Source organism: Oncorhynchus mykiss, chromosome 14, assembly GCF_057628025.1.
Source record: "Oncorhynchus mykiss isolate SJ-2025 chromosome 14, ASM5762802v1, whole genome shotgun sequence".
In the NCBI taxonomy this organism is placed as follows: Eukaryota; Metazoa; Chordata; class Actinopteri; order Salmoniformes; family Salmonidae; genus Oncorhynchus; species Oncorhynchus mykiss.
The window spans coordinates 13,025,493-13,052,500 of NC_143035.1; the positions used below are offsets into that span (position 1 = coordinate 13,025,493).

The 27,008-nt window shown below is 45.0% G+C and overlaps 2 protein-coding genes across 2 annotated transcripts in view; one reads left to right on the forward strand and one right to left on the reverse strand.

Annotated features, from left to right (window-relative positions):
* LOC110488820 (signal-transducing adaptor protein 1) overlaps positions 1 to 27,008 on the forward strand; it is a 172,597-nt gene that overhangs the window by 24,854 nt on the left and 120,735 nt on the right. The window lies entirely within an intron of this gene.
* Positions 117 to 24,532, reverse strand: LOC110488814 (neuronal acetylcholine receptor subunit alpha-3). The gene is made up of 7 exons (XM_036942962.2): positions 24,306 to 24,532; positions 6,014 to 6,153; positions 5,850 to 5,894; positions 5,621 to 5,730; positions 5,234 to 5,441; positions 4,015 to 4,980; positions 117 to 1,281 (listed from the first exon to the last, which is right to left on the reverse strand). Exons 1-7 carry the CDS (start codon positions 24,361 to 24,363, stop codon positions 1,156 to 1,158), a joined length of 1,653 nt encoding a protein of 550 aa, XP_036798857.1. The 5' UTR covers positions 24,364 to 24,532; the 3' UTR covers positions 117 to 1,155.

Consider the following 27,008-nt stretch of genomic DNA (forward strand, 5'->3'; position numbering starts at 1 on the left):
CCCACTTGATTCCAGAGAAGCAAAGGGTGATTTTCCACCAATCCCCAGTCAGAGATCGTATAACAGTCACGTTACTACACGCTGACACCTTGTCAATGAAAGAAACCAGACAGGATGGGTTTTCACATCTTTTACAGAGAGGTTTTAATCTACAACGTGCATTCCAAAGTGTCTTTACAGTTTGTACATTTACATTGAGTGGTTAGCCAACCCCAGTGTGATATGTAAACATGCTATCATGGTATATTAAAGTCATAAAACCATGTCTGTACAGAAACCTTATTTAAAGTTAGCATCATTAATCATGCATAATCTATATATTTTGTACAATACCAGTCAAAAACTTGGACACAAACTATTTTGTGTGTGTGTGTGTGTTTTGTGTGTTCTACAGCAAAGCTGTCATGAAGGCAAAGGGTGGCTACTTTGAAGAATCTCAAATATAAAATAGATTTTGATTTGTTTAACACTTTTTTGGTTACTACATGATTCCATATGTGTTATTTCATAGTGTTGGTGTCTTCGCTATTATTCAACAATGTAGAAAATAGTTTAAAAAATACACTTTTGACTGGTACTGTATAGAAGGTATAACAGGAGTATTTCCATAGAGTTGTTCCTGGTAAGGAAATACTCCTAGCCTTAAGCATAGCACAGGAGTGAAGATAGGTATAGAAGATAGAGATATAACAGATTTATACCATGAACAAATCAGTAGACTACAGTATCATAACATGAACAGTATGCCATTAAGAAAGAGGCATCGTGTGGTTACTCCTTCAGTCAGCCCCTGACTACATACGGCACAGAGCTACATATTCTAGATCCGTTTGGCATCATGTCTAGAACAAGAACTAACTTCTCTACTGGCATAATACAGGGGTAGTAACAGAGATGTTAACCAGTAAGAATGTAGTTGTCCTAAGAAAAGGGTTACACAGTAAATAACTGGTTATAATGAGGCAATGCCATTTAAAAAATACAAATAAATGTATTTTTCCTGCTTTTGGACAGGAAGATAATAAATGCCAGTAGAAGAGGAAATACATAATGGGAGTGTGAGAGAGAGAATAGAAAAATTGACGATTGGAGAGAATGAGAGGATAACGGAAACAGAAAGACAATAAAGAAAGGAGAAAAGAGTAGTGTCATGGTTCATGTGAAGAAGCCGATGAGAGGCTGTAGGAACAGTCCCAGAGTTCCAGTGATACACACCGTCACAAACACCCACAGGAAGATCCTGTCAATCACCATGGCTACGTACTTCCAGTCATCCTCCACCTGGGGGGGAGGGGGAGGGGGGGGCACAGCTCATCAGAGGACAGGGAATCACAGATCATTAAAGGCAATTGGAAATACTGTAAGACAAAGAAGGAAAGGGATGTGAGGGGAGGGTTAAGCAGGGATTTAAAAGTTCAAAAGGGAAGTAATCTCTTCCCCTCTCTTTCCCTCCCTCTCTCTCTCTTTCCCTGTCTCTCTCCCCCTCTCTCCCCCTCCCCTCCCCTCTCTCTTTCCCTGTCTCTCTCCCCCTCTCTCTCCCCCTCCCTCTCCCCCTCCCTCTCCCCCTCTCCCCCCTCTCCCCCTCCCTCTCCTCTCCTCTCCCCTCCTCCCTCTCCTCTCCCCCCTCCCCCCTCCCCTCTCCCCCCCTCTCCCCCTCCCTCTCCTCCCCTCTCTCTTTCCCTGTCTCTCTCTCCCCCTCTCTCTCCCCCCTCCCTCTCCTCTCCCCCCTCCCCCCTCCCTCTCCTCTCCCCCCTCTCTCCCTCTCCTCCCTCCCCCCTCTCCTCTCCCACCCCCTCCCTCCCTCCGTCCTCCCCCCCTCCCTCCCTCTCCTCCCTCCCCCCTCTCCTCTCCCACCCCCTCCCTCCGTCTCCCCCCTCCCTCCCTCCCTCTCCCCCCCTCCCTCCCTCCCTCTCCCCCCCTCTCTCTCTCTCTCTCTCTTTCCCTGTCTCTCTCTCAAGTTTCAATTCAATTCTATTCTATTTGCATTATTGGCATGACGTAACAATGTACACATTGCCAAAGCTTACTTTGGATATTTACAATATTAAAATAATAAGAATCAAAATTGTTAACGGGACAACAGTAACAACAATAACCAAGGGTCAAAATAACCATACATTGAACAATAACAATAAGCATAAAGTAGAGGACATGTGCAGGTTGATTGGTCTGTCAGACACTGTCCCTCATCTTATGGCAGGCAGCAAAGTAGTGTGCTGCCAACCCACAGCTCTCTGCGTCCTCCCCCAACAGGAGGGGTAGCCTATTCCTATCAGAGAGGTCTTTGAAACCTTGAATAAGGGTTTCAAATTTGGGGAAATTACTAATTGTTTTATATTTTTGACATTTTGTCAGGAAATGCAGCTCCGTCTCAGGTTCTGCTGTTGTGCAGTGTTGCACAGCCTTTCCTCTACAGGGAGCCAGGTTTTCCTGTGTCTACCCTTCTCAATGGCAAGGCTGTGCTCACTGAGCCTGTACTCTGTCAAGGTTTTCGTAAGGTTTTGATCAGTAATCATGGTCAAATAGTTAGCCATGGTATACTGTCAATTTAGGGACAGATAGCACTGCCTTTTGCTTGCTGCTTCTGCTTATGTTTCTCAATAAGCAAGAAGTTTTGTTTTGACTGTGTTGAAATTTGGTTTATTCTGATTGATTGGATGTTCTGGTCCTGAGGCTTCAGTGTGTTAGTAGAACAGGTTTGTGAACTCCAGGACCAGCTGGATGAGGGGACTCTTTCTTTGCCCAGCTCTTGGCATTGCAGGGCTTGGTAATGATATGGGAGGGGGGTATTTAGATGTTTCCAAAACTAAATTGCTCTTTTTTGAGTTTTTGTTATTGGTGGATATTGGCCTAATTCTGCCCTGCATGCATTGTTTGTAGTTTTCCTCTGGACATGTAGGAGAATCTTACAGAACTCTGCATGCAGGGTTTCAATGGGGTGTTTGTCCCATTTGGTGAAATCTTGTTTTGCAAGTGGACCCCACACCTCGCTGCTATGAAGTGCAATTGGTTCAATGACATATTCAATTAGTTTTAGCCTAATTTTAATTTTAATAGGTATTTCAATTTGAATTGGTTTTATAATGGCATAGAATGCCCTGTGTTCTTTCTATCTGAGTTAATTCACTGCCTCATTAAGGTGTCCAGTTGAGCTTATTTTTAAACCATATGTAATTCTCTCTCTCTCTCCCTCTCTCTCTCTTTCTCCCTCTCTCTCTCTCTCTCTCTTTCTCCCTCTCTCTCTCTCTCCCTCTCCCTCTTGGATGGCCGTAAGAAACAGCAAGAGAACAAGACAGACCGAAAGAGACAGAGAGAGAAACAAAATACCAGTTTTCCTTGAGCCCTATAGCATATATCAGGATTGGGTCAGGTCAGATGTGTGTTTTCCTGATGCAGCCTGCTGTGGTCCACTACTTCAGGGTGAAGTAATGCCATTGTCTCCTGAAGTGTGTATGGCTGTTCTGTGTGCATCATTTCAACACTGAGATCAAGCCTTACCAAGAAAAGACTGCGAAAACACTGAGCAACAACAAGCGTATCAGCCAGATGCAGAGAGAGGGGTGAAGCTAACTGAAGCTCTCTCACAAACAGCTTTGCAGATTAAACCAGGTAGAAAGCAGGAATGAGACCCCATGGAGTTTGGCTCTCTATCAGAGAATACCCTGCCTCAGTTGGGTCTGGGTGTGTAAGAATATTTGTGAGTGAGAATGTGTGTATGAAATTGTGTTTGCATGGATTAATGTGAATCTGTGTGTGTAAGGATGTACCGTGTGTGTGTGTGCATGGCCCAGCACATTTGCCAATTCCATTTAGCTGAAGTCTAATTACAGCTTGTATTTTCTATACCACTTCCACTGGACAAGCTGCAAGAGGGAGAAGGACTGGGGAATGCTTCTGCTCTCTTCGGTTCACTATTAGATGTGATCCAAAACCTCAGCTCACAAAGAACTACACTGCAGAGCATTCATCTGTAGTTACTGACAAATAATGATGTAATAACCCAAAGTGTCCTACCTCTTTGGCCTTGTTGCGTGTCCTCATGTTCTCAGCGATGTACTTGACACTCTCGATGGCTTGTTTGATCTCTGGTGACACCACGGAGAAGGCCACCACTGCGTTGATGTTGGGCGGGGCGTTGAGAGCTCGGGGCAGTTTGGGTAGGTCCGGCTCAGAAGGGGCAGGAGGGGGAACCACCGGGGGAACGGTGGGGATGGGCACCTCTTTCCCCTTACAGGGGAACTTCGGCTTGTTTTGCACTTCACCGTACTCCACACAGTTCATCGCCCCCACCTGCCCCCTTTCGGCTGCGACCGCACCCCCGTCTACCTGCACACACCCTATCCCTCCCCCTATTCGTCCTCCAATACTGTTTTTCCTCTTCTTCCCCGTTCCCCTCGCTCCTCCTCCCACACCTCCACCTCCAATACTCCCCCCTCCTGTTCCATCTCCTCTCCCACTCCCCACAGAGGAGGGGCAGCCCTGGTCTACAGGCCTCCTCATGAGCATCACCTTGGGCAGCAACCCCAGGAACACAGACCGGACCCAGGCCGGCATGGTGTGAGTCATGGGCGTACGGTAGTGGACGTTCAGCACGAACACGGTGATGACGATGGAGAGGGTGACGAAGATCATGGTGAAGAGGAGGTACTCCCCGATGAGGGGGATGACCAGAGACGTAGACGGGATGGTCTCAGTGATGACCAGGAGGAACACAGTGAGGGACAGGAGGACAGAGATACAGAGGGTCACCTTCTCTCCACAGTCAGAGGGGAGGTAGAAGACGAGGACGGTGAGGAAGGAGATGAGGAGACAGGGGATGATGAGGTTGATGGTGTAGAAGAGAGGGAGGCGTCTGATGTAGAAGGAGTAGGTGATGTCTGGGTAGATCTCCTCACAGCAGTTGTACTTGATGTCGTGTTTGTAGCCCGGGGCATCGATGATCTCCCACTCGCCGCTCTCCCAGAAGTCTTTGAGATTCACCTACGGAGACAGTAGTATGTTAGCAGTGAAGCAGAGCCTAGGGAGTTCTCTCCTAGAAGGAGATAAAGAGGGTTTAGACTGAGATTACATCATAAAAAAGACCAGGAAGTACTTCCTGTTGAAATTTACTAAGTAAACAATAAACCCAGCCACATTGAATTAGCCAAAAAACCCAGCACATTTTCTTAATGTGGAGTTAGCTAACTAGCTAGCAAATGAGTTAGTAAACTAGCTAACCAATGTGATTACTGACCTTTGACCCTATTAGCACCAGGTCGATCTTGGCCTTGTCGTAGGTCCAGGAGCCAAACTTCATGGAGCAGTTCTGGTAGTCAAAGGGGAAGTAGGTGATGTCCATGGGACAGGATGATTTAAAGATGGCGGGGGGGATCCAGGTGATGGTGCCATCAAACTTCAGCAGAGCTTTGGTTTTGTCCTCAACCAGGAAGTCTCCCACAGCACTGAAGAGAGGGGAGATATGATAGTTAGCATATCATTTATCACTGATGGCAACAAAAAAACACCCACAGATCTGGAGAAGAGACAATGAGTGATGGTTAGTGTAGCATTTAGCACTGTTGGCTGAAAAGCAACAAGAGAACATTGATATAATGTACATAGTTAAAGATATTGAGCTCACTTGTTGTAGAGGACGATGTCCGGCCTCCATATCTTATTGGAGGGCACACGTATGAACTCAAGTCCGTCATACTCAACGGGAAACCATTTCAGCTTGTAGTCATTCCAGACCTGCAACAAAGAGAGGAGAAAACAGAGATCTTAGACCAGATTTTAACAGTGCCTACTACACTAACTGCTGTACTGTGGTTTAGACCTCAGTTCTTAGATCAGATGATAACTTGACTTACATGTCTCAGCCAAAGATTGGTCTCCATAATCTGATTGACTTCATCCTGAGAAGAGATGGGGGGGGGGGGGGGGGTGAACATGACGTCATAGCCTGTACATAATCAAGTAATTAGTTCAAAAGTATATGCTTATTTGCTCCAGTAATGATGCAGGTGAGTCTCACCACTTTGACCAGCTGGGATATGGAGACCTCAAACTCCACGGTAACAGGGTCAGAGACATTCTCCACTGGTCTGATGAACTGATTGTATCTCCTGAATAGCTTCCTGAACAGCCTGTCCTCCCCCTTGGATGACAAACAACCTGAGAGGTAGAGAGAGAGAGAGAGAGAGAGAGAGAGAGAGTGAGAGAGAATCTCCACTCGGGGGGGGGGGGGTGCTTTTACAAAATAGTAGGGTGTCTTTTTAAATTACCACGACAAAGAGATTATCCCTTGTTGTCAGGCTTTAAATGAAGGGGACTTAGAGGAGAAGTCATGATTCAACCTTTAGCATTTTATCACTTTGTCCACATTAAGGTTTTAATCAATAGCTCTTTGCTGTGAATGGATGGAAAGTTGTGTCTCATCGAAGTACGGTGTGTGAGGAGTCACACATAGGAGCTGTTTCTACAGAGGAAGCCAAGTGGAAGCTTTTAGTAAATCCCCACAGACTGGAACGCAATGTCAGTTATGTGTGTGTGTGTGTGCCTGCGTGTGTGTGTGCCCAAACCTGTTAAATTCAGAGTAGACCTGGCATAGTAGGTATGAAGGTCATTTCGTGACGTGCAAAAACCTACCCCACTGGTGACTTGGTTGCCGGGGACAACGCGTGAAACCCACGCCTGTCCGAGCAGAAAATCGTGCCTCACTTGGGACATCCCTCCACCCCCGCCTCGGCCATAGCTTCAAAGGACACCAATCTTTTAATTCCCCTCCTCTCCCTCTAACCTTCACACTCCCTTTCTTCCTTCATCATTTTCCCCTCCCTCTCTATCTCCCCCCATCTCTCTCATGGTTAATTGAACACAGCCTTTAAAAGACCACCAGTCTCTCGTCTCTCGCCTGCAAGCTCCAAAGTCAGCCGTCCGTCCGTCCATCCGTCCGTCTGTCTGTCAGCAGTCTGTCTGTCTGCCGTCTGTCTGCCGTCTGTCTGCCGTCTGTCTGCCGTCTGTCTGCCGTCTGTCTGCAGTCTGTATGTCAGCATGTCTGTCAGCGGTCTTTCTGTCTGTCTGTCTGTCTGTCTGCCTCTGCACCAGTAGACAACTAACACCAGTACAGCCTAGATACTGGGACCAGTGGATTTGAGCATCAGTGCATCACCCCTCCATTCTGTGACCAGAGAGTAGAGTGGCTGAAAGCATTTAGTGATTAAAAGTGCAAACCGGGCCAAAACAACACAAAAACATTTCCTGGTAATAATGAATTCATAAAATATGTTATTTTGGGGGACTTACAGTTAACAGTAAATAATGTGTGTTCTGTAGGTTATTATATGGTCCAGACAGGTATTGAATCAACAACCCTGCCAGTACCACATTCCAACCAAATTTAACCACACATCTATTTTATCCACACCAGTTGGATGTTTAAGATTACTCTTGAAAAACATGGTTCCTATTTAACTCAGAAACATATTGACTAAGAACTCAGTGCAAACTTCCACTCAATACAGTTGGTTTGAGAGGTGAGGTCAGGAAGGGAACTGCTAGATAACCAACACATACACCCGCAAACACACACACACACCGTCCTGTACTCTCCTAACTGGTAACAGAATAAAAGCACAAGCAGCGGAAACCGTCGTTCTGTTACCAAACTTTGTTCATGTTCTCTTAATCTAAAAGGCACAACCTCTCTGATCTGAACCAAAGTCTTAATCTAAAAGGCACAACCTCTCTGATCTGAACCAATGTCTTAATCTAAAAGGCACAACCTCTCTGATCTGAACCAATGTCTTAATCTAAAAGGCACAACCTCTCTGATCTGAACCAATGTCTTAATCTAAAAGGCACAACCTCTCTGATCTGAACCAATGTCTTAATCTAAAAGGCACAACCTCTCTGATCGGAACCAATGTCTCAATCTAAAAGGAACAACCTCTCTGATCTGAACCAATGTCTTAATCTAAAAGGCTCAACCTCTCTGATCTGAACCAATGTCTTAATCTAAAAGGCACAACCTCTCTGATCTGAACCAATGTCTTAATCTAAATGGCACAACCTCTCTGATCTGAACCAATGTCTCAATCTAAAAGGAACAACCTCTCTGATCTGAACCAATGTCTTAATCTAAAAGGCTCAACCTCTCTGATCTGAACCAATGTCTTAATCTAAAAGGCACAACCTCTCTGATCTGAACCAATGTCTTAATCTAAAAGGCACAACCTCTCTGATCTGAACCAATGTCTTAATCTAAAAGGCACAACCTCTCTGATCGGAACCAATGTCTTAATCTAAAAGGCACAACCTCTCTGATCTGAACCAATGTCTTAATCTAAAAGGCACAACCTCTCTGATCTGAACCAATGTCTTAATCTAAAAGGCACAACCTCTCTGATCTGAACCAATGTCTTAATCTAAAAAGGCACAACCTCTCTGATCTGAACCAACGTCTTAATCTAAAAGGCACAACCTCTCTGATCGGAACCAATGTCTTAATCTAAAAGGCACAACCTCTCTGATCTGAACCAATGTCTTAATCTAAAAGGCTCAACCTCTCTGATCTGAACCAATGTCTTAATCTAAAAGGCACAACCTCTCTGATCTGAACCAATGTGTTAATCTAAAATGCACAACCTCTCTGATCGGAACCAATGTCTTAATCTAAAAGGCACAACCTCTCTGATCTGAACCAATGTCTTAAGAAGTTGAACATGTTATTACTCCAACGTTGTGAAAGCGACAAACTGACACATTTTCATCTTCATGGAGACATGGATTGTGTATATGTGTCATTCAGAGGGTGAATGGGCAAGACAAAATATAAAAGTTTCTTTGAACAGGGTATGGTAGTAGGTGCCAGGCGCACGGTCGCCTGGCACGGTCGCCTGGCACGGTCGTCTGGCACGGTCGCCTGGCACGGTCGTCTGGCGCCCAACTGTGCATGTGCAGGCCGTCAAATCAAAGACACTCCTTCGATTAAAGGGGCGGCAGGTAGCCTAGTGGTTAGAGCGTTGGGCCAGTAACCGAAAGGTTGCTATATCAAATCCCTGAGCTGACCAGGTAAAAAAATATTCTGTTCCCCTGAACAAGGCAGTTAACCCACTGTTCCTAGGCCGTCATTGTAAATAAGAATGTGTTCTTAATGAATGTGTTCTTAACCTGGATTCACCTGGTTCATTTATGCAATGGAAAAAGCAGGCGTTCATAATGGTTCAGTGTATATTTACGTCTCTGTTTAGATACTCTATTTCAGAGGGATCTGGCACTCTCAGTCTCCCTCCACATTAAAGACACACACAAAGGACAGCGCTGACCTAACCAATGTAGCATGTGTGTTACAATGTTTTGTCCACTCAGTGTGTATGGTAATGCTGGGTGCCAGTCTGTTGCTGCTCTCTTGCCAACTCCTTATGGAATTCTCACACAAAACATGTTTGGCTTGAAAATGTCAACGGAGTAGGCAAAAGTACAAACTGATTTGGGTCCAGGCTAATATGCTGCTATATTGCGGAAAGTTCTTACTTTCAATGACTGTGATATGTAGCTGTTTTATCTACCTTAGTTGAATGCACAAACTGTAAGTGGCTCTGGCATGTAGCATGGCACCGACAGAGATGGTCGCCTCGCTTCGAGTTCTTAGGAAACTATGCAGAATTTTGTTTTTTATATATTATTTCTTACACTGTTACCCCAGGAAATCTTAAGTCTTATTACATACAGCCGGAAAGAACTATTGGATATAAGAGCAACGTCAACTTATCAAAATTACTACCAGGAATACAACTGTCCCGAAGCGGATACTCTGTTCGGACCACCACCCAGGACAATGGAGCTAATTCCAGTAGGTGATCCAAAGCAACAACGCCGCAGAAGGGGCAGACGAAGCGGCCACCTGGCAAGGCTCCATAGACATACACACCTCTCGCGAGTATACTACTAGCCAATGGTCAGTCTCTTGGTCTTGTTAGGGATAGGGTCTAGTTTCCTGAATTGACGCCCGACTGACATGCCCAAAGTAAACTGCCTGTTACTCAGGCCAGGATATGCACATAATTGGTAGCATTGGATAGAAAACACTTTGAAGTTTCTAAAACTGTTAAAAATAATGTCTGAGACTATAACATAATTGATAAGGTAGGCGGAAATCCGAAGAAAAACCAACCAGAATTATGTTTTTGAGGTCCCAGGCTCTTATAATGGAAACCTATTGTTCCTATGTAAATCAGTCTCCCAGATTGCAATTCATATGGCTTTTTTTTTTAAAAACAAGCAAGAATTTGGAGTTCTGGTGAGGAGGTCACCGGAACAATATCAGGTCTTTCGGCGCGCGAGGGAGAGGGCACACTCTTACAAATGTTGCTTTCCTATTGAACATACTACATTCCGAATGAAATAGTATAGTTCATTTACATTTTAGAGTACATGAGGATTAGATAGAAACGTTGTTTGACTTGCTTGGACGAAGTTTAGCGGTAGCTTTATGGACTCCTTTGTCTGCCTGTTGAACGAGTGGATTACTGAAATCGAAGGAGCCAACTAAAACAGACTTTTTGGGGATTTTCCTAACAAAACGACCATTCATGTTGTAGCTGGGACCCTTGGGATTGCAAACAGAGGAAGATCTTCAAAAGTGAGTGATTTATTTAATCACCATTTGTGATTTTATGAAGCCTGTGCTGGTTGAAAAATATGTTGAGGTGGGGCGCCGTCCTCAGACAATCTCATGGTATGCTTTCGCCATAAAGCCTATTGTGAATCAGACAACGCAGTTAGATTAACAAAAATGTAAGTTTTAAATTATATAAGATACTTGTATGTTCATGAATGTTTAATATTCCGATTATTTATTTTAATTGAGCTCCCTAGGAATTTCACCGGATGTTGTCGGCTGGTGTCCAGCTAGCGGGACGCCGATCCCTAAGAATTACAAGGTAGACAACATTTGAGCAAGGGTTACCTTCCAGAGAGACATCAAAGATTGTAACATTCTCTGTTTCACAGAAACGTGGCTCTCTCTGGATATGTTGTCGGAATCGGTTCAGCCACCGGGCTTCTCCATGCATCGCGCCGACAGAGATAAACACCTCTCTGGGAAAAGGAAGGGCAGTGGTTTATGCTCACGACTCATGGTGAAATCATAACATCATACAGAAACTCAAATCCTTCTGCTCACCCGATCTAGAATTCCTTTCAATCAAGTGCCGGCCATTTTACCTACCAAGACAATTCTCGTCAGTTATAGTCACAGATGTTTACATTCCCCCTCAAGCAGACACCAAGACGGCCATCAAGGAACTTCACTGGACTATATTCAAACTGGAAACCATACATCCTGAGGCTGCATTTATTGTAACTGGGGATATTAACAAAGCAAATTTGAGAACAAGTCTACCAAAATTCTTCCAGCATTTATTGCGCTATGCGACCGCTGCTACTCTAAGTTCCGATGCATACAAAGCCCTCTCCCGTCCTCCCTACGGCAAATCCGACCACGACGCCATTTTGCTCCTTCCGTCTTATAAGCAGAAACTCAAACAGGGTGTACCGGTGACGAGAACCATTCAACGCTGGTCCGACCAATCGGAAGCCACGCTTCAAGATTGTTTTGATCACACGGACTGGAATATGTTCCGGTCAGCCTCAGAGAACAACATTGACCTATACGCTTACTCGGTGAGTGCGTTTACAAAGAAGTGCATTGAAGATGTTGTACCCACTGTGACTATTAAAATCTACCCTAACCAGAAACCATGGATGGATGGCGACATTCGCACCAAACCTGCGATCCACTGCATTTAACCATGGAAAGACTTCTGGATATAAACACTGTAGCTATTCCCTCCGCAAGGCAATCAAACAAGCAAAATGCCAGGACAGGAACAAGGTGGAGTCGCAATTCTTCGCTCAGACACGAGACGTATGTCGCAAGGTCTACAGGAAATCACGGACTACAAAAAAAATCCAGCCACGTCACGGACACCGACATCACGCTTCCAGACAAACTAAACACCTTCTTTACCCACTTTGAGGGTAAAACAGTGCCACCGTCACGGCCCGCTAACAAAGACTGAACCCCCCCCCTCCTCATTCTCTGTTGCTGATGTGAGTAAAACATTTAATCGTGTTAACTCTCGCAAGGCTGCTGGCCCAGACGTCAACAAAACAAAGGAGATGATCGTGGACTTCAGGAAACAGAGGGAGCACCCCCTATCCACATCGAAGGGACAGCAGTGGAGAAGGTGGAATGTTTTAAGTTCCTCGGTGTACACATCACAGACAAACTAAAATGGTCCACTCACACAGACAGTGTGGTGAAGGCGGCGCAACACCGCCTCTTCAACCTCAGGAGGCTGAAGAAATTGTCACCTAAAACCCTGACAAACTTTTACAGATGCACAATCGAGAACATCCTGTCGGGCTGTATCAAAGCCTGGTACGGCAACTGCACTTCCCTCAACCGCAAGGCTCTCCAGAGGGTGGTGCGGTCTGCACAACGCATCACCGGGGGCAAACTACCTGCCCTCCATGACACCTACAGCACCCGATGTCACAGGAAGGCCAAAAAGATCATCAAGTACATCAACCACCCGAGCCACTGCCTGTTCACACAGCTTCCATCCAGAAGGCAAGGTCAGTACAGGTGCATCAAAGCTGGGCCCGACTAAGTCATGTTTTGCAGAGAGGTCAAATACTAATTTCCCTCGTTAAAATGCAAATAAATGTATAACATTTTTGACATGTGTTTTTCTGGATTTTTTTGTTTGTTATTCTGTCTCTCACTGTTCAAATAAACCTACCATTAAAATTATAGACTGATCATTTCTTTGTCAGTGGGCAAACGTACAAAATCAGTAGGGCATCAAATACTTTTTTCCCCTCACTGTATATACTGTATTTTATACCATCTATTGCACCTTGCCTATGCCGCTCGGCCATTGCTCATCCATATACTTACATGTGTGTATTAGGTAGTTGTTGGGTAATTGTTAGATTACTTGTTAGATATTACAGCACTGTCGGAACTAGAAGCACAAGTATTTCGCTACACTCGCATTAACATCTGCTAACCATGGGCATGTGACAAATAAAATGTGATTTGATTTGATTAAGAGCATCTGCTAACTGACCAAATTATAAATGTAGATGTCAAATGTGGCTAAATGTGTCTCAAACATCACTCAAGTCCTATACAATTAATGTGGGTGTTCTTCTGGAGAATCACATTTCCCAACAGTCTCCTGAACTGGCCTGGGGTACATGTTAGACATCTTGGCCAGGTGTAACGGCTTTCTTCCGTCGAAGGAGAGGAGGACCAAAATGCAGCGTGGACAGTACTCCCCCCCCAAAGGTGCGGACTCCCGGCCGCACACCTAAATCCATAGGGGAGGGTCTGGGTGGGCGTCTGTCCACGGTGGCGGCTCTGGCGCGGGACTTGGACCCCACTTCACCATAGTCTTTGTGCGCTTTAGTCTCTTCCTAGGAACGGCGACCCTCGCCGCCGACCTAGGATTGGCAACCCTACTAGGACCCCACTCCACTAAACAAACTCCTCCGGACTGAGGGGCAGCTCCGGACTGAGGGGCAGCCCAGGACTGAGGAGTAGCTCAGGACTGAGAGGCGGATCCTGGGAGACTCTGGCGGCTCCGGACAGGCGGGAGACTCTGGCGGCTCCGGACAGGCGGGAGACTCTGGCGGCTCCGGACAGGCGGGAGACTCTGGCGGCTCCGGACAGGCGGGAGACTCTGGCGGCTCCGGACAGGCGGGAGACTCTGGCGGCTCCGGACAGGCGGGAGACTCTGGCGGCTCCGGACAGGCGGGAGACTCTGGCGGCTCCGGACAGGCGGGAGACTCTGGCGGCTCCGGACAGGCGGGAGACTCTGGCGGCTCCGGACAGGCGGGAGACTCTGGCGGCTCCGGACAGGCGGGAGACTCTGGCGGCTCCGGACAGGCGGGAGACTCTGGCGGCTCCGGACAGGCGGGAGACTCTGGCGGCTCCGGACAGGCGGGAGACTCTGGCGGCTCCGGACAGGCGGGAGACTCTGGCGGCTCCGGACAGGCGGGAGACTCTGGCGGCTCCGGACAGGCGGGAGACTCTGGCGGCTCCGGACAGGCGGGAGACTCTGGCGGCTCCGGACAGGCGAAGTGCACTGTAGGCCTGGTACGTGGTGCCGACACTGGTGGTACTGGGCCGAGGACTCGCACCTCAGGGCAAGTGTAGGGAGGAGAAACAGGGAGTACTGGGCTCTGGACACGCACAGGAAGCCTGGTGCGGGGGGCTGCCACCGGAGGGCTGGTGCGTGTAGGTGGCACTGGATTTACCGGACCGTGCAGGCGCACTGGAGCTCTTGAGCACCGAGCCTGCCCAATCTTACCTGGCTCGATGCCCACTCTCGTCCGGCCGATACGAGGAGCTGGAATGTACCGCACCGGGCTATGCACCCGCGCTCCACAGCATAACACGGTGCCTGCCCAGTCTCTCTCGCTCTCCGGTAGGCACAGGAAGTTGGCGCAGGTCTCCTACCTGGCTTCGCCATACTCCCTGTGTGCAACCCCCCAATACATTTTGGGGGCTGCCTCTTGGGCTTTCTACCGCGCTGCCGTGCTCGTTTCGCCAACTCCATTCTCCTGTAACCCTCCTCGCACTGCTCCAGCGAATCCCAGGCGGGCTCCGGCACCCTCCCTGGGTCGTCCTCTCACCTGTCGATCTCTTCCCAAGTTGTATAGTCCAGATTCTGCTCCCATGTCCAAAACTCCTGACATCGCTGCCTCTCCTGCTCCTGCCCATTACCATGCTGCTTGGTCCTGTTGTGGTGGGTGATTCTGTAACGGCTTTCAAAATGCAGCGTGGTTAGAGTTCAAGGTTTTTAATATGAGAAACTCAACATGAACACAATTACAAAAACAACAACCGTGGCAAAACCGAAACAGTCCTATCTGGTGCAGAGAACACAAAGACAGGAAACAATCACCCACAAAATACCCACAGAATATGGCTGCCTAAATATGGTTCCCAATCAGAGACAACGATAGACAGCTGCCTCTAATTGAGAACCAATCTAGGCAACCATAGACCTATAAACTACCTAGAACGGAAACAGCCCCATAAACATACAAAAACCCCTAGACCAGACAAACACATAAATCCCCCATGTCACACCCTGACCTAACCAAAATAATAAAGAAAACAAAGATAACTAAGGCCAGGGCGTGACACCAGGGGTACATGTCAGAACCTTCTTACAGTTTCCCACAGCCCTAATGTTCCATGTTACAGTAATACATTCTGAAGAAGTTAGTAAGATCCCAGACAAACTTTCCACAAGATTTCTGAGGTCACTTAAAGCGGCGCCGAGCGCTGCTGAGTCTTACAGCTTAATGAAAGATCTCCTCTCCAGAGAGAGCCCAGTGGATGGCTGTAATTTCTGTCTTCGCTACCTGCCGACATTAAAACACAGCACTGGTCCCTGATTGGCTGCGCTCTGAGAACCTTGTTTAAACCCCTAATTGGGTAGGGGAAATGAGGGCAATTATAATCTGTTCATTATTTGGTCCTTTTGTTCACACTGAAAAATAAAAGAAATGCATTTCCTCTGTTCCTTCCTTCCCCCTTCTTCATCCTTTCTTTCTTTCTTTCTTTCTTTCTTTATTTTTCTCTGTGTAGATTGGAAGGTTCCTTACACCATACAGACTTAATAATACCCTCTCAATTTTCAACCACTGGTGACATCATTGTGACAGAAACTGCCAGCTGTCACATTAAACATGGCTCAGTCAAGACGCAAGGATATGTGTTTGTGTGTTGTATGCAACTATGGAGAGAGAACCAGAAACCCAGAACCAGACGTATGTATATGTCCTCCTCCTGATCCATCAACTCTTTATCCCAAATCTCAGTACAACCTAAGACTAGGGGATTAATTCAATCAGATCCACTTCAGCCGACATCAGCATAGCGGTTGTTTTGGCGAAGTCGGAGGTGGAACTGTGTTAGATCTTTCAAATCCACAAGCTGCTTCTGGGTTATACCTAAAGTGGACAATGCCATTGGCTTTACAGAGTCGCATTAAAACTTCTTATGGCTGGGGTCCATGGTAAACAAATCCAAACTCACGAAGTGTGTTCACTAGGCACAGACGAAATGTCAAAAGTTCCGTTCCAGTCCGTAGAAACATGTCAAACAAAGTATAGAATGAATCTTTAGGATGTTTTTAACATAAATCTTCAATAATGTTCCAACCGGATAATTATTTTGTCTGTAGAATTGCGATGGAACAGAGCTTGCTCTCACGTGAAAGAGCATCACGAGCTCAAGGCATTCTGGCAGACCTCTGACTCATTCCCCTCTCATTCACCCCCACTTCAGAGTAGAAGTATCAAACAAGGTTCTAAAGACTTGGACATAAATGATGGACATTATCGAACAAAACCAACATTTATTGTGGAACTGGGATTCCTGGGAATGCATTCTGATGAAGATCATCAAAGGTAAGTGAATATTTATAATGTTATTTCTGACCTCTGTTGACTGCACAATATGGCGGATATCTTTTTGGTTTGTTTGAGCTCTGAGCGCCGTACTCCAATTATTGCATGGTTTGCTTTTTCCCTAAAGCTTTTTTGAAATCGGACACATGTATAACACAACATTTATTATGAGTATTTCTGTAAAATGATGTGGCTCTCTGCAAAATCAACGGATGTTTTTGGAACTACTGAACATAACGCGCCAAAGTATACTGAGACTTTTTAAAATAAGTATGAACTTTATCGAACAAAACATACATGTATTGTGTAACATGAAGTCCTATGAGTGTCATCTGATGAAGATCAAAGGTTAGTGATTCATTCTCTCTTATTTCTGATTTTTGTGACTCCTCTCTTTGGCTGTAAAAATGGCTGTGTTTTTCTGTGACTTGGCGGTGACCTAACATAATCGTTTGTGGTGCTTTCGCCGTAAAGCCTATTTGAAATCGGACACTGTGGTGGGATTAACAAGAAGTGCATCTTTAAAATGGTGTGAAAAACTTGTATGTTTGAGCAATTTTAATTATGGGATTTCTGTTGTTTTGAATTTGGCACCATGCACTTTCACTGGCTGTTGTCATTCCGATCCCGTTAGCGGGATCTCAGCCCTAATTATTAAGAGAAATCCCATGCATTCTTGTTCACAAGTTCAGACACTGGAATGTGAGGTGTGATCTACACCTCCATTAAGCTGATAGAAATCCACATGATTTAGTTTAAATGATTTTCAATTTGAGCGTCATTATTTCTATATAGCCTACACTTTCTCATTCTGAACTTCTAACATGTGGGACGGGTGTGGCTTCATGACAATGATCAAGAGCAGCTGCTCACCGATTTGACAGCTCCAACGCAGTTCCAGCTCCGACACCGCCAAAACATCAGCTATTTGGGTGGCGGGCTATCGCCGGTAAACAGTTGATCTGACTGAATCTACGCCTGACTCTCAGAGACAGCTCTTAGAAAGCACTAAGCAGACATATTTTCAACGGCCACATTGATTAGGAGTTAAGAAGCCAAGCAGCGTGTCCCTTTCTGTTAAAATGGAGCAGAGAACCCTAAAGGGCTGAAACCTCATTGGCTGAGAGCCCTTTGAACAGACGTGTGCTTGACGTGATTGACAAAGATGCGTGAGGCTGCGGGTCGCCCGCTCCAAAGGAACTAATTACGACCAAAAATAAGCTGATGGCTCTGATTGGTCTGTGTGTGTGTGTGTGCATGTGTGCGTTAGCGTTTGTCCAAGAGAGTAAGATTGAGGGTGTTTGTGACATGCTTTATGATTCACTAGAGAAATGAATGTGATCACTGAACGTTTGACCACGAAGCAGTGTGTGTGTGTGTGTGTGTGTGGGGGGGAGGGGGGGGGGGGGCTTGTGTGCGCATTGCCTCTCTATCCATCCACCCTTGATTACCATACTCCCCATATTGCTCCTATCTGCTGCCCTCTTGCATGCTGAATGTCCACAGTGAGGAGCTTATGCGAATGTCTGCCAGCCTACTGTGTGGTAAGCCTGCTACCTGAGGTCATCAGGAGCTGATGGTGTATCTCCATCAACAAACACCATACCCTTTTACTCAAAACAACCTTGCCCTGAACCTCTCACACTCCAACTGCCCCACACCACGGGCAAACACACACACAGACGCAGATGACACACACACACACTCAGAGACACGTGCACGGCGGTTTACGAGGATGGAATTCCACAGGAGACGTAGTGGCCTTGGACTGCAGCGCACAACAGAATCTACAGGCTTCCCAAACGTGTGTGACAAAGGTAGGCAGCCAGTATTGTTGAGTTGAAAGCACAGTGGTGTTTGCGTCATGATTCATAAATGTACATATGCAGTCAGGCAGCAGTCATGCAGACAGGAGTGGATGTCGAGGAACATTCAGAACATTCTAAACATTCTGAATATGGTGCAAGGGATTGAAAAGGGATCATATGTATACAGGTATGCTGTCTCTATATGTAGCAAGGCCGCTATTGGCCACTTTGCTAAATGCATGGTTGGTAATGTTGGCCAGTCTACTGTCACAGTACAACTAGAGGCAGCACAGCAAGAGTTATTCAGGGAGATGAGGGTAAGAACCAAAGGAAATAGAGAGGGAGGAAGAGAAGGAGACATCAAGACGGAAGGAGACACCCTTCTCTTCCTGCTCTGGAGTGTTCTTTTTCTCCTCCTGCAAGGCTCCATCCCTCTATCCTCTTCTCTTTCTCTCCTCCGACAAGGCTCCTTCCCTCCCTCCCTCCATCCTCTTCTCTTTCTCTCCTCCGACAAGGCTCCTTCCCTCCCTCCCTCCATCCTCTCCTCTTTCTCTCCTCCGGGCAAGGCTCCATCCCCCCATCCTCTCCTCTTTCTATCCTCAGACGTGACTCAGTCTGTCCTCAGTTCAGAAGACTGGAATGTCTCAACGGACATTCATGGGAAGGAGGAGGGAGGCAGGGGGAGGTAAGGGGGGTTTGCTAAGCTGTGGTGGGTATCGCGGTGATACGAGGCTCCCACCGTGTGTGTGTGTGTGTGTGTGTGTGTGTGTGTGTGTGTGTGTCTAAGACCGAAGTGCCGAGCAATAATCGCACAGCAATCATGTTAAGAGGATCTGTGAACCTCTGAGACACTAATACACATCCACACAAACACCCACACAAACATAAGAAAAAATAAACACCATAAAAAGGCAAATTGGGCTGTAGTTTTACTATAGGGGTTGTGGGAGAGGCACCACCGAGAAACGCAGCACTGCTTTGCGACCATTTGGGTTTGGGAAAGGTTCAGTCATTAGACTGGGGATGGATGTAAGGGTTAGGAAAGGGTTGGTGGAGATGAAGCTATAAGCTTAGGTTTCAGTTTAGGCGTAGGTTTATGTTTATTAAGGCCAGAAGTAGAATTAGGACTTTGGGAGTGGACTCTTAAGCACTCTTTAAATATTATGAATACACATTACTCTGACGGCCTCTTTCTACTGTACCTATTTGTCCTTCCTTAACTCCAAATTCCCTCATCCAGTCTCTGTCCCTCACTATAAATACCCCAAATCCTAGGATTGCAGGATCAGCAATTCCTCTGTTACAGAGACAAACCACCAATCCACAGGATGGAGACAATACCTGTTCTAATGCCTCAGTATGGGAGGCTGAATGGACCTCCTCTACTGTACTGTACTGTACACTCTAATCTACACACTGACCAGGATACAGCCCTGACTGAGACAAAGCCCACACATTCACCATGGCACCTAAGTGGAGGGGAGGAGAGGAAGGCATGGGGGGCGGGATAGGATGAGGTGGGGAGAGGTAGGCAGAGAAAGAGGGGAAGGAGAGAGAGCGTGAGAGAGAGAGAGAGAGAGAGAGAGAGAGAGGGAGAGGGTAGGCAGAGAGAGAGAGAGGGGAGGAAGATAGTGAGGAGGGGAAAGGGTAGGCAGAAGGGGGAGGAAGAGAGAGAGGAGAGGGGAGGAAGAGAGAGAGGAGAGGAAGAGAGAGAGGTCTCTGTGCCTTCACTATAACACAAATGGGTCCACATAATTAAATAAAACAACTGAATGGAATGGAATTGAATTGAAAGTGTCTCTGTGTCCATGTTCATGTCAAACAGACAGGACCCGAGATGAGAACCTCAGAAAGGCTTATTACGATGTTCTCCTACTTTTACTTTTTCAGAATCTAATCCCAGGTTAATAGCCTGTATACACTATAGTACAGTAGAAACACCATCTGTCTTGCAACTGTCCAGAACAAGTAAAGGGCAATGGGTGAAGTGAATCCTGGTGGATTTACAGTCCTCCTCATAAACACACTTCCTTCTGACTCCCACTAACACCTGTCATGACGTTGCCCTCTTATGGTACAGCGAGCACCATCCCCCTCTCTCTGCTCCTACAACCAGGCTGCTGTGGTCAAAGAGCCTCATGGCCACACAGTGTAGAGACAGAGTGAGTTTTCATAGAGAACAAAGGAATTTCTTCCACCTCACAGAACTTGAGGTCCGAACAACATTTATGTTCCTGGAGAAGGTATAAAAGATCGGTGAAGAATCCAGCTACGAACTGGTCCGTTTGTTACAACTTGGGGAAGCTCATGGGAGACGGTGTGGCCACATTACCATAACGCTGTTTATATAATAGCCTCAGACATTAGGTTTACATCTAATTGTTGTATAAGATGAATGAGTGAGGGTGATACTGTTTGTAAAATTGTGTAATGTGATTTTGGACTGTTTAATGAAGGAAACTACAATTCCCCTTTGAGTTGAACTAAATCAGAGGACCGGCCATGAGCCCAGTTAGGGTCGGGCATCCTGGGACAGGCCCTTTTCTGCAATTCTGAATAAATCCCAACTTTGAGAAATTCTCACCAGACCATGTTTTTCTCCATTACGAGGGGACAAAGGCTGATGACCATTGCTGAATCTTTTAACCATACCACATGATTAAACTCTTAGACTATTGATACCGACAGAATAAGAACAAGTCTTTGATATGAATTACTAGTCTGCAGCTAGGAATTCGGTATCATTGAACGCGAAGAATGACAACCCACCGAAACATCCATTCTGCAACAACATGAATGAATGTCGCTCTTAACCTACCCCTTTAAACCAGGATAGAGAGAGCGAGTGAGAGGATGAAAACTCTCCAACAGAAACTAACTTTTCAACAATGATCCCGACGACACACTGAGCGTAAATATATATATATTGATTGCAATTGTTCCTGAATGAGTGAGCGTTCATGTGCAAAGGATTAGCATTTCAATTGTTATATCAACTTTGTAGTGTCTCATCTCAGTTGACCCCCACTTCCCCTTTTCTCCACCAAGCCGCGATACCGGTTTATCCCACAAGGGAAACTCCGTTATCATTTCCTTGTACTTATCTACTGTTTGTTTATGCATTTCTGTGAATTACTTAGTAAATAAATGATTTAAGACAATTGATGAATGGATGACTCATAGTGAAGACTGGGTTCGTGCAGATAACCAACAATTTATGACGTTTGGAATGAGACTAAAGTAAATAATTCATTAATTCGAAGACTAATTGATCAGATATAAAATATCTGAAAGGTTATATTAGGAAATTATAACTTTGTAATCTGAATATTTTCCTTGGTGCCCCGACTTCCTAGTTAATTACAGTTACATGATTAATCAGTATGATCGCGTAATACTAATTACAGAGAATCTTTGATAAAAACTAAGTATTCAATTTAATGATAGTAAAGACACTACACACCATTAGAGAGAGAGTTGTGTCCCAGTCTCTCACTGGCTTCTACAGTGGGACTGTATGGCACAGTCTGCAGGTAGCAGGTTTGGAACACAAACACAAACACACACACACACACACACACACACACACACACACAGGATCAGAATGCAATATTTTATTTTATTTCCCCTTTATTTAACCAGATAGGCCAGTTGAGAACAAGTTCTCATTTACAACTACGACCTGGCCAAGATAAAGCAAAGCAGTGCGACAAAAACAACAACACAGAGTTACACATAAACAAACGTATAGTCAATAACACAATAGACAAAAATCTGTGTACAGTGTGTGCAAATGTAGAAGAGTAGAGAGGTAGGCAATAAATAGGCCACAGGGGTGAAATAATTACAATTTAGCATTAACACTGGAGTGATAGATGTGCAGATGATGATGTGCAAGTAGAGATACTGGGGTACAAAAGAGCAAGATGTTGGGTGTGCTTTTTACAGATTGGCTGTGTACAGGTACAGTGATTGGTAAGCTGCTCTGACAGCTGATGCTTAAAGTTAGAGAGGGAGCTTCAGTGATTTTTGCAATTCGTTCCAGTCATTGGCAGCAGAAAACTGGAAGGAAAGGCAGCCAAAGGAAGTGTTGACTTTGGGGATGACCAGTGAAATATACCTGCTGGAGCGCATGCTACGGGTGGGTGTTGTTATGGTGACCAATGAACGGGATTAAGGCTGGGCTTTACATAGCAAAGACTCATTAATGATTTGGAGCCAGTGGGTTTGGCGACGAATATGTAGCGAGGGCCAGCCAACCAGAGCATACAGGTCACAGAGGTGGGTAGTATATGAGGCTTTGGTGACAAAATGGATGGCACTGTGATAGACTACATCCAGTTTGCTGAATAGAGTGTTGGAGGCTATTTTGTAGATGACATCGCCGATTCTATATTTAATTTTAGATTGGAGATGCTTAATGTGAGTCTGGAAGGAGAGTTTACAGTCTAACCAGACACCTAGGTATTTGTAGTTGTCCACATTTTCTAAGTCAGAACCATCCAGAGTAGTGATGCTCGTCGGGCGTGCTGGTGCGGGCAGCAATCGGTTGAAGACCACGCACTTAGTTTTACTAGCATTTAAAGCAGTTGCCACAGAGGCCACAGAAGGAGTGTTGTGTGGCGTTGAAGCTCGTTTGGAGGTTTGTTAACACAGTGTCCAAAGAAGGGCCAGATGTATACAGAATGGTGTCGGTGTTACAGGAAGGGTCTCACACACACACGCGCACACACACACACACACACACACACACACACACACACACCAAGATATAGAACCAGAACCATCCCTGGGCAACGAGATGAGAACAAAGAACAGAAAGCTGTGACACAGAACAGAAAAGACCAGAGTGGAACTGCGAATGACTAAACAGAACAACAGAACAGAATGGAACGGTAATGTAGATGGGAACAGAACAGACTTATAGAGTAGAATGCAGAGACAGGATGAGATGTACTCTGTGCTCCTCACCCCAGACTTTCCAGATCACAGGCACATGTGAGTCAACTCACAGCTCTGGAATGGACAGTTCTATTTAACTCAGGTATACATTGTGATGCACAACGTACACGGTCATGGTACATAATGCTTGGCACAGAAAGTTAGGTCAGGTGCACTTTAGTGTGGCTTGGAGGTATAGATTTATTTTAGCATGTTACATCTGTTTTGAAGAGGCAGAGCTGAAATGATACGTCAGTAACACACTCAGCATGAATAGTGTACGAATCTCTGGACAGGCATGCAGTAAAAACTGAAAACATAGGTTCCGTGTGCTTGAAGGCACGTAGTGTCACGACCACAGTTCATCCCCTGGGATGACAAACCATAGCCTACCGTAGAGGAGTCTTGTGGGGGGAGGAAGGATCATAGATGGTATGGAGTAAATTGAATGTTATCAGACACTTGGAAAACAAGGTGTTTGATGTGTTTTATACCATTCCTTTCATTATGTTCCAGCCATTACCATGAGCCCGTCCTCCCAATTTAAAGTGCCACCAGCCACCACAGCCATGCCGCTATATTAATCTGAATAGATAGCGCTGCAAGGCCCTATGACATTACATGTTCTATTAAATTTTCTCAGAATATGTGATTATAACCAACTTTTGTAGCCTTTAAAAAACAGATTAGCGTTTATTTATGTGGTTTCCGCAGAACCACACTCAAAAGACAATTAGCCTACTTTGTTGAAAAGCTTCAACGGGCAAACACAGCAATCATTACGATTAATTTGTACATTTCTGTCGGGAGATGATGGCTAAATTTCTGACCGTACAATGCTGCGGGTTGAAAAACGGGGTTTCTAGTTCGTCGCACAATCAGAAAAATCAACCCACCAACAACGCGAACTGCTTACAATAAGACAGAAAATACATAATGAATGTATCTGTGAGATGAATAACCTAGCCTATATTATACTACGTGAAGTTTGCAGTAGCGCTCAGATCTCTCATTTGTAAGTTGGTTCTGCACTCCCCAAACTCTCCCGACATCCCCACTTCTTCAAAACGCTTGTCTTACCTTGCACTGTCAGGACCACCAGCATAAGCAGCACGGTGACTTTCCTGGAGGAACTCATCTACACCTCGGCGCTCTGGGGATGCCTTTTAGATAAGAACTGGGACTATTTGGTAAACACACAGAAGGAGTTGATGGGTAAAATTTAGAGAGACATTTTTCTGGGCGCTGCGCATGGTGAGATTGATGTCAGCGCGCGCTCTCCGACATTGAGAGCCTCGGCTTGTCCCGCCCCCCTCGGGCACAACCTCACGCATGTTTTTTTTCACACAAGGTAATTTTAGATATATAAACATGTTATGCAAACATGACCAATATAGCCTACTGTTAGCCCACGATAGCCCTAAGAAAAGTTACAACACACTAACCCATAGGCTACGGTATTGATGTCGAGTCCTGCGTTCAGACAGGATGGTTGCGCGCATTGCCACTCCCGAATTTTTAACCAAACTCAGCCCTGTTTAGCTTTTATATTTGTCACTGACTACTACCAATGTGCTATCGTGAGATTGATTATTGAGAGATCTCTTAATAACTAAATCGATTCACAGTTGCTATCGAAGTCGTTCCTCGGGGTCGGTTTAACAGAGTAAATTAAATGTAACCATACTTTATTACATATATAATCAATTATACTATTTAGGCCTATATAGCATTTACAAAGTAATCAACAGCTATTGTTTCAATTCGACGACAGAATTCAACTAAAAATAGACAATACATATAGGCCTAGAGTTGGGGTTTCAAGCTTTGGTTGATTTCAAATGTAATCTTCAAGTTAATAATTAATATGTTGGATTCACGTTAATAACAAAGTCAATGAATAGGACTTAATCAAATGAAACGTCATTTAAAGTGCATCCAAAGAAGTTTGATTAGATTAGATTTAGTTATATTCTTTAACTTTGGTTGAGATGGAGACGTGAATTCAAGACATCATACCACATAGACAAGCAGGGCATTGAAATGTGTTTGTTTGTCAAGACAATGAAATATCAACTTCTGAAGGAGATGTACAGGTCACTGCCAAAATAGAAGAAACACCAACGTAAAGTTTCTCAATAGTTTGTTGGGCCACCACGAGCCACCAGAACAGCCTCAATGCACCTTGGCATAGATTCTACAAGTGTTGTGGACTTCTATTGGAGGGATGTGACACCATTCTTCGATGAGAATAATCGTTTTTTGTTGTTGATGGTGGTGGAAAACGCTGTCTCAAGCCCCTCTCCAGGATCTCCCGTAAGTATTTGATTAGGTTGAGATCTGGTGACTGACAAACACACATACACCCTTTAAACCCCCTACGCTCTTTTGAAAGAAACCTCTTTCAAAGTGACTGAGATCTCTTCTTCTAGCCGTGGTAGCCAAAATAAAGGGCAACTGGGCAATTTAGTACATGACCCTAAAACATCCCCTGGTGCTTAATTAACCCAGGAACCACACCTGTGTGGAAACACCTGCTTTCAGTATACTTTCTATCCCTCATTTACTCAAGTGTTTCCTTTATTTTGGCAGTTACTTGTATATTCTGCTTGGATAGTTCCATTTGTGCCACTGACTTAGTCCGGCTTTATTTCCAGTTTGTCTAGAAATTAATCATGTATATGTTGGATTCAGTTCTCCATCTAAACCAAAAAGCTAAGTTAAAGAATATGACTAAATCAAATGCATTGAAATACAGTGGATCAGATGAAACAATCCAAGAATTAGATATACTTTAAATGTTGATATTTGATTGTGTTGCCAATGAAACACAATTTAATATGACTTTTGTGATACAGTAAATAGCCTGAAGTTAAGGTCATCTTACAAGCTAATGTAACAGTATTTAATCAACCTTAAAATGAGTAACACATCCATGGTTACATTTTGAGGTTACTGTAACTATAGATGTCTTCTTATGTAATCATAGAAAGAGTGCATGTTCAAGATAGCTTGCAAAGGTTGCAGGTCTGTGGAGATCTTCACGAAATTGCTATAATAATCTGTGCAGAACTTCAAAGCATTGATTACTTTGGACTTGTAATGTAATCTCAACTGCAATCCAGGTCATTTGGTTCTGCTAAACACATTAATCTGATATAAATACAAAATATCTGAGATTGTATTCCGATATTAACTTTGTTGTGGTTTGAAATGGTTGAAAGTGCAGTGATAACACATTTAGACGACAATTAAACCAACAATCAGACATTGTTTTTCCATTGGAATTTGGTAGTGCTTTTAGTTGGTTGAAGCATAGTGATAACACGTTGGAAATTCAACAAACTTCTGGCTGTCTTTTTGAGAAAGTGAATAAATGTTCAAATCTCATTGATCAACCTCTCAATGAAATAATACCCACATATTGCCCAGCCGGGCCTCACTGCTGTACCTGGCTGTTTCTCCTAATCAGAACAGCTGATACATGGAAGGTCACAGCCCAGGTTGGTTATATCAGGTAACCTTCCTTCCCGACCACCACCCACATACCATATACTGCATTTTTCTATGCACACTGGATTTACATACACACACCCACACCCAAATCAAATCAAATCAAATGTATTTATATAGCCCTTCGTACATCAGATGATATCTCAAAGTGCTGTACAGAAACCCAGCCTAAAACCCCAAACAGCAAGCAATGCAGGTGTAGAAGCACGGTGGCTAGGAAAAACTCCCTAGAAAGGCCAAGACCTAGGAAGAAACCTAGAGAGGAACCAG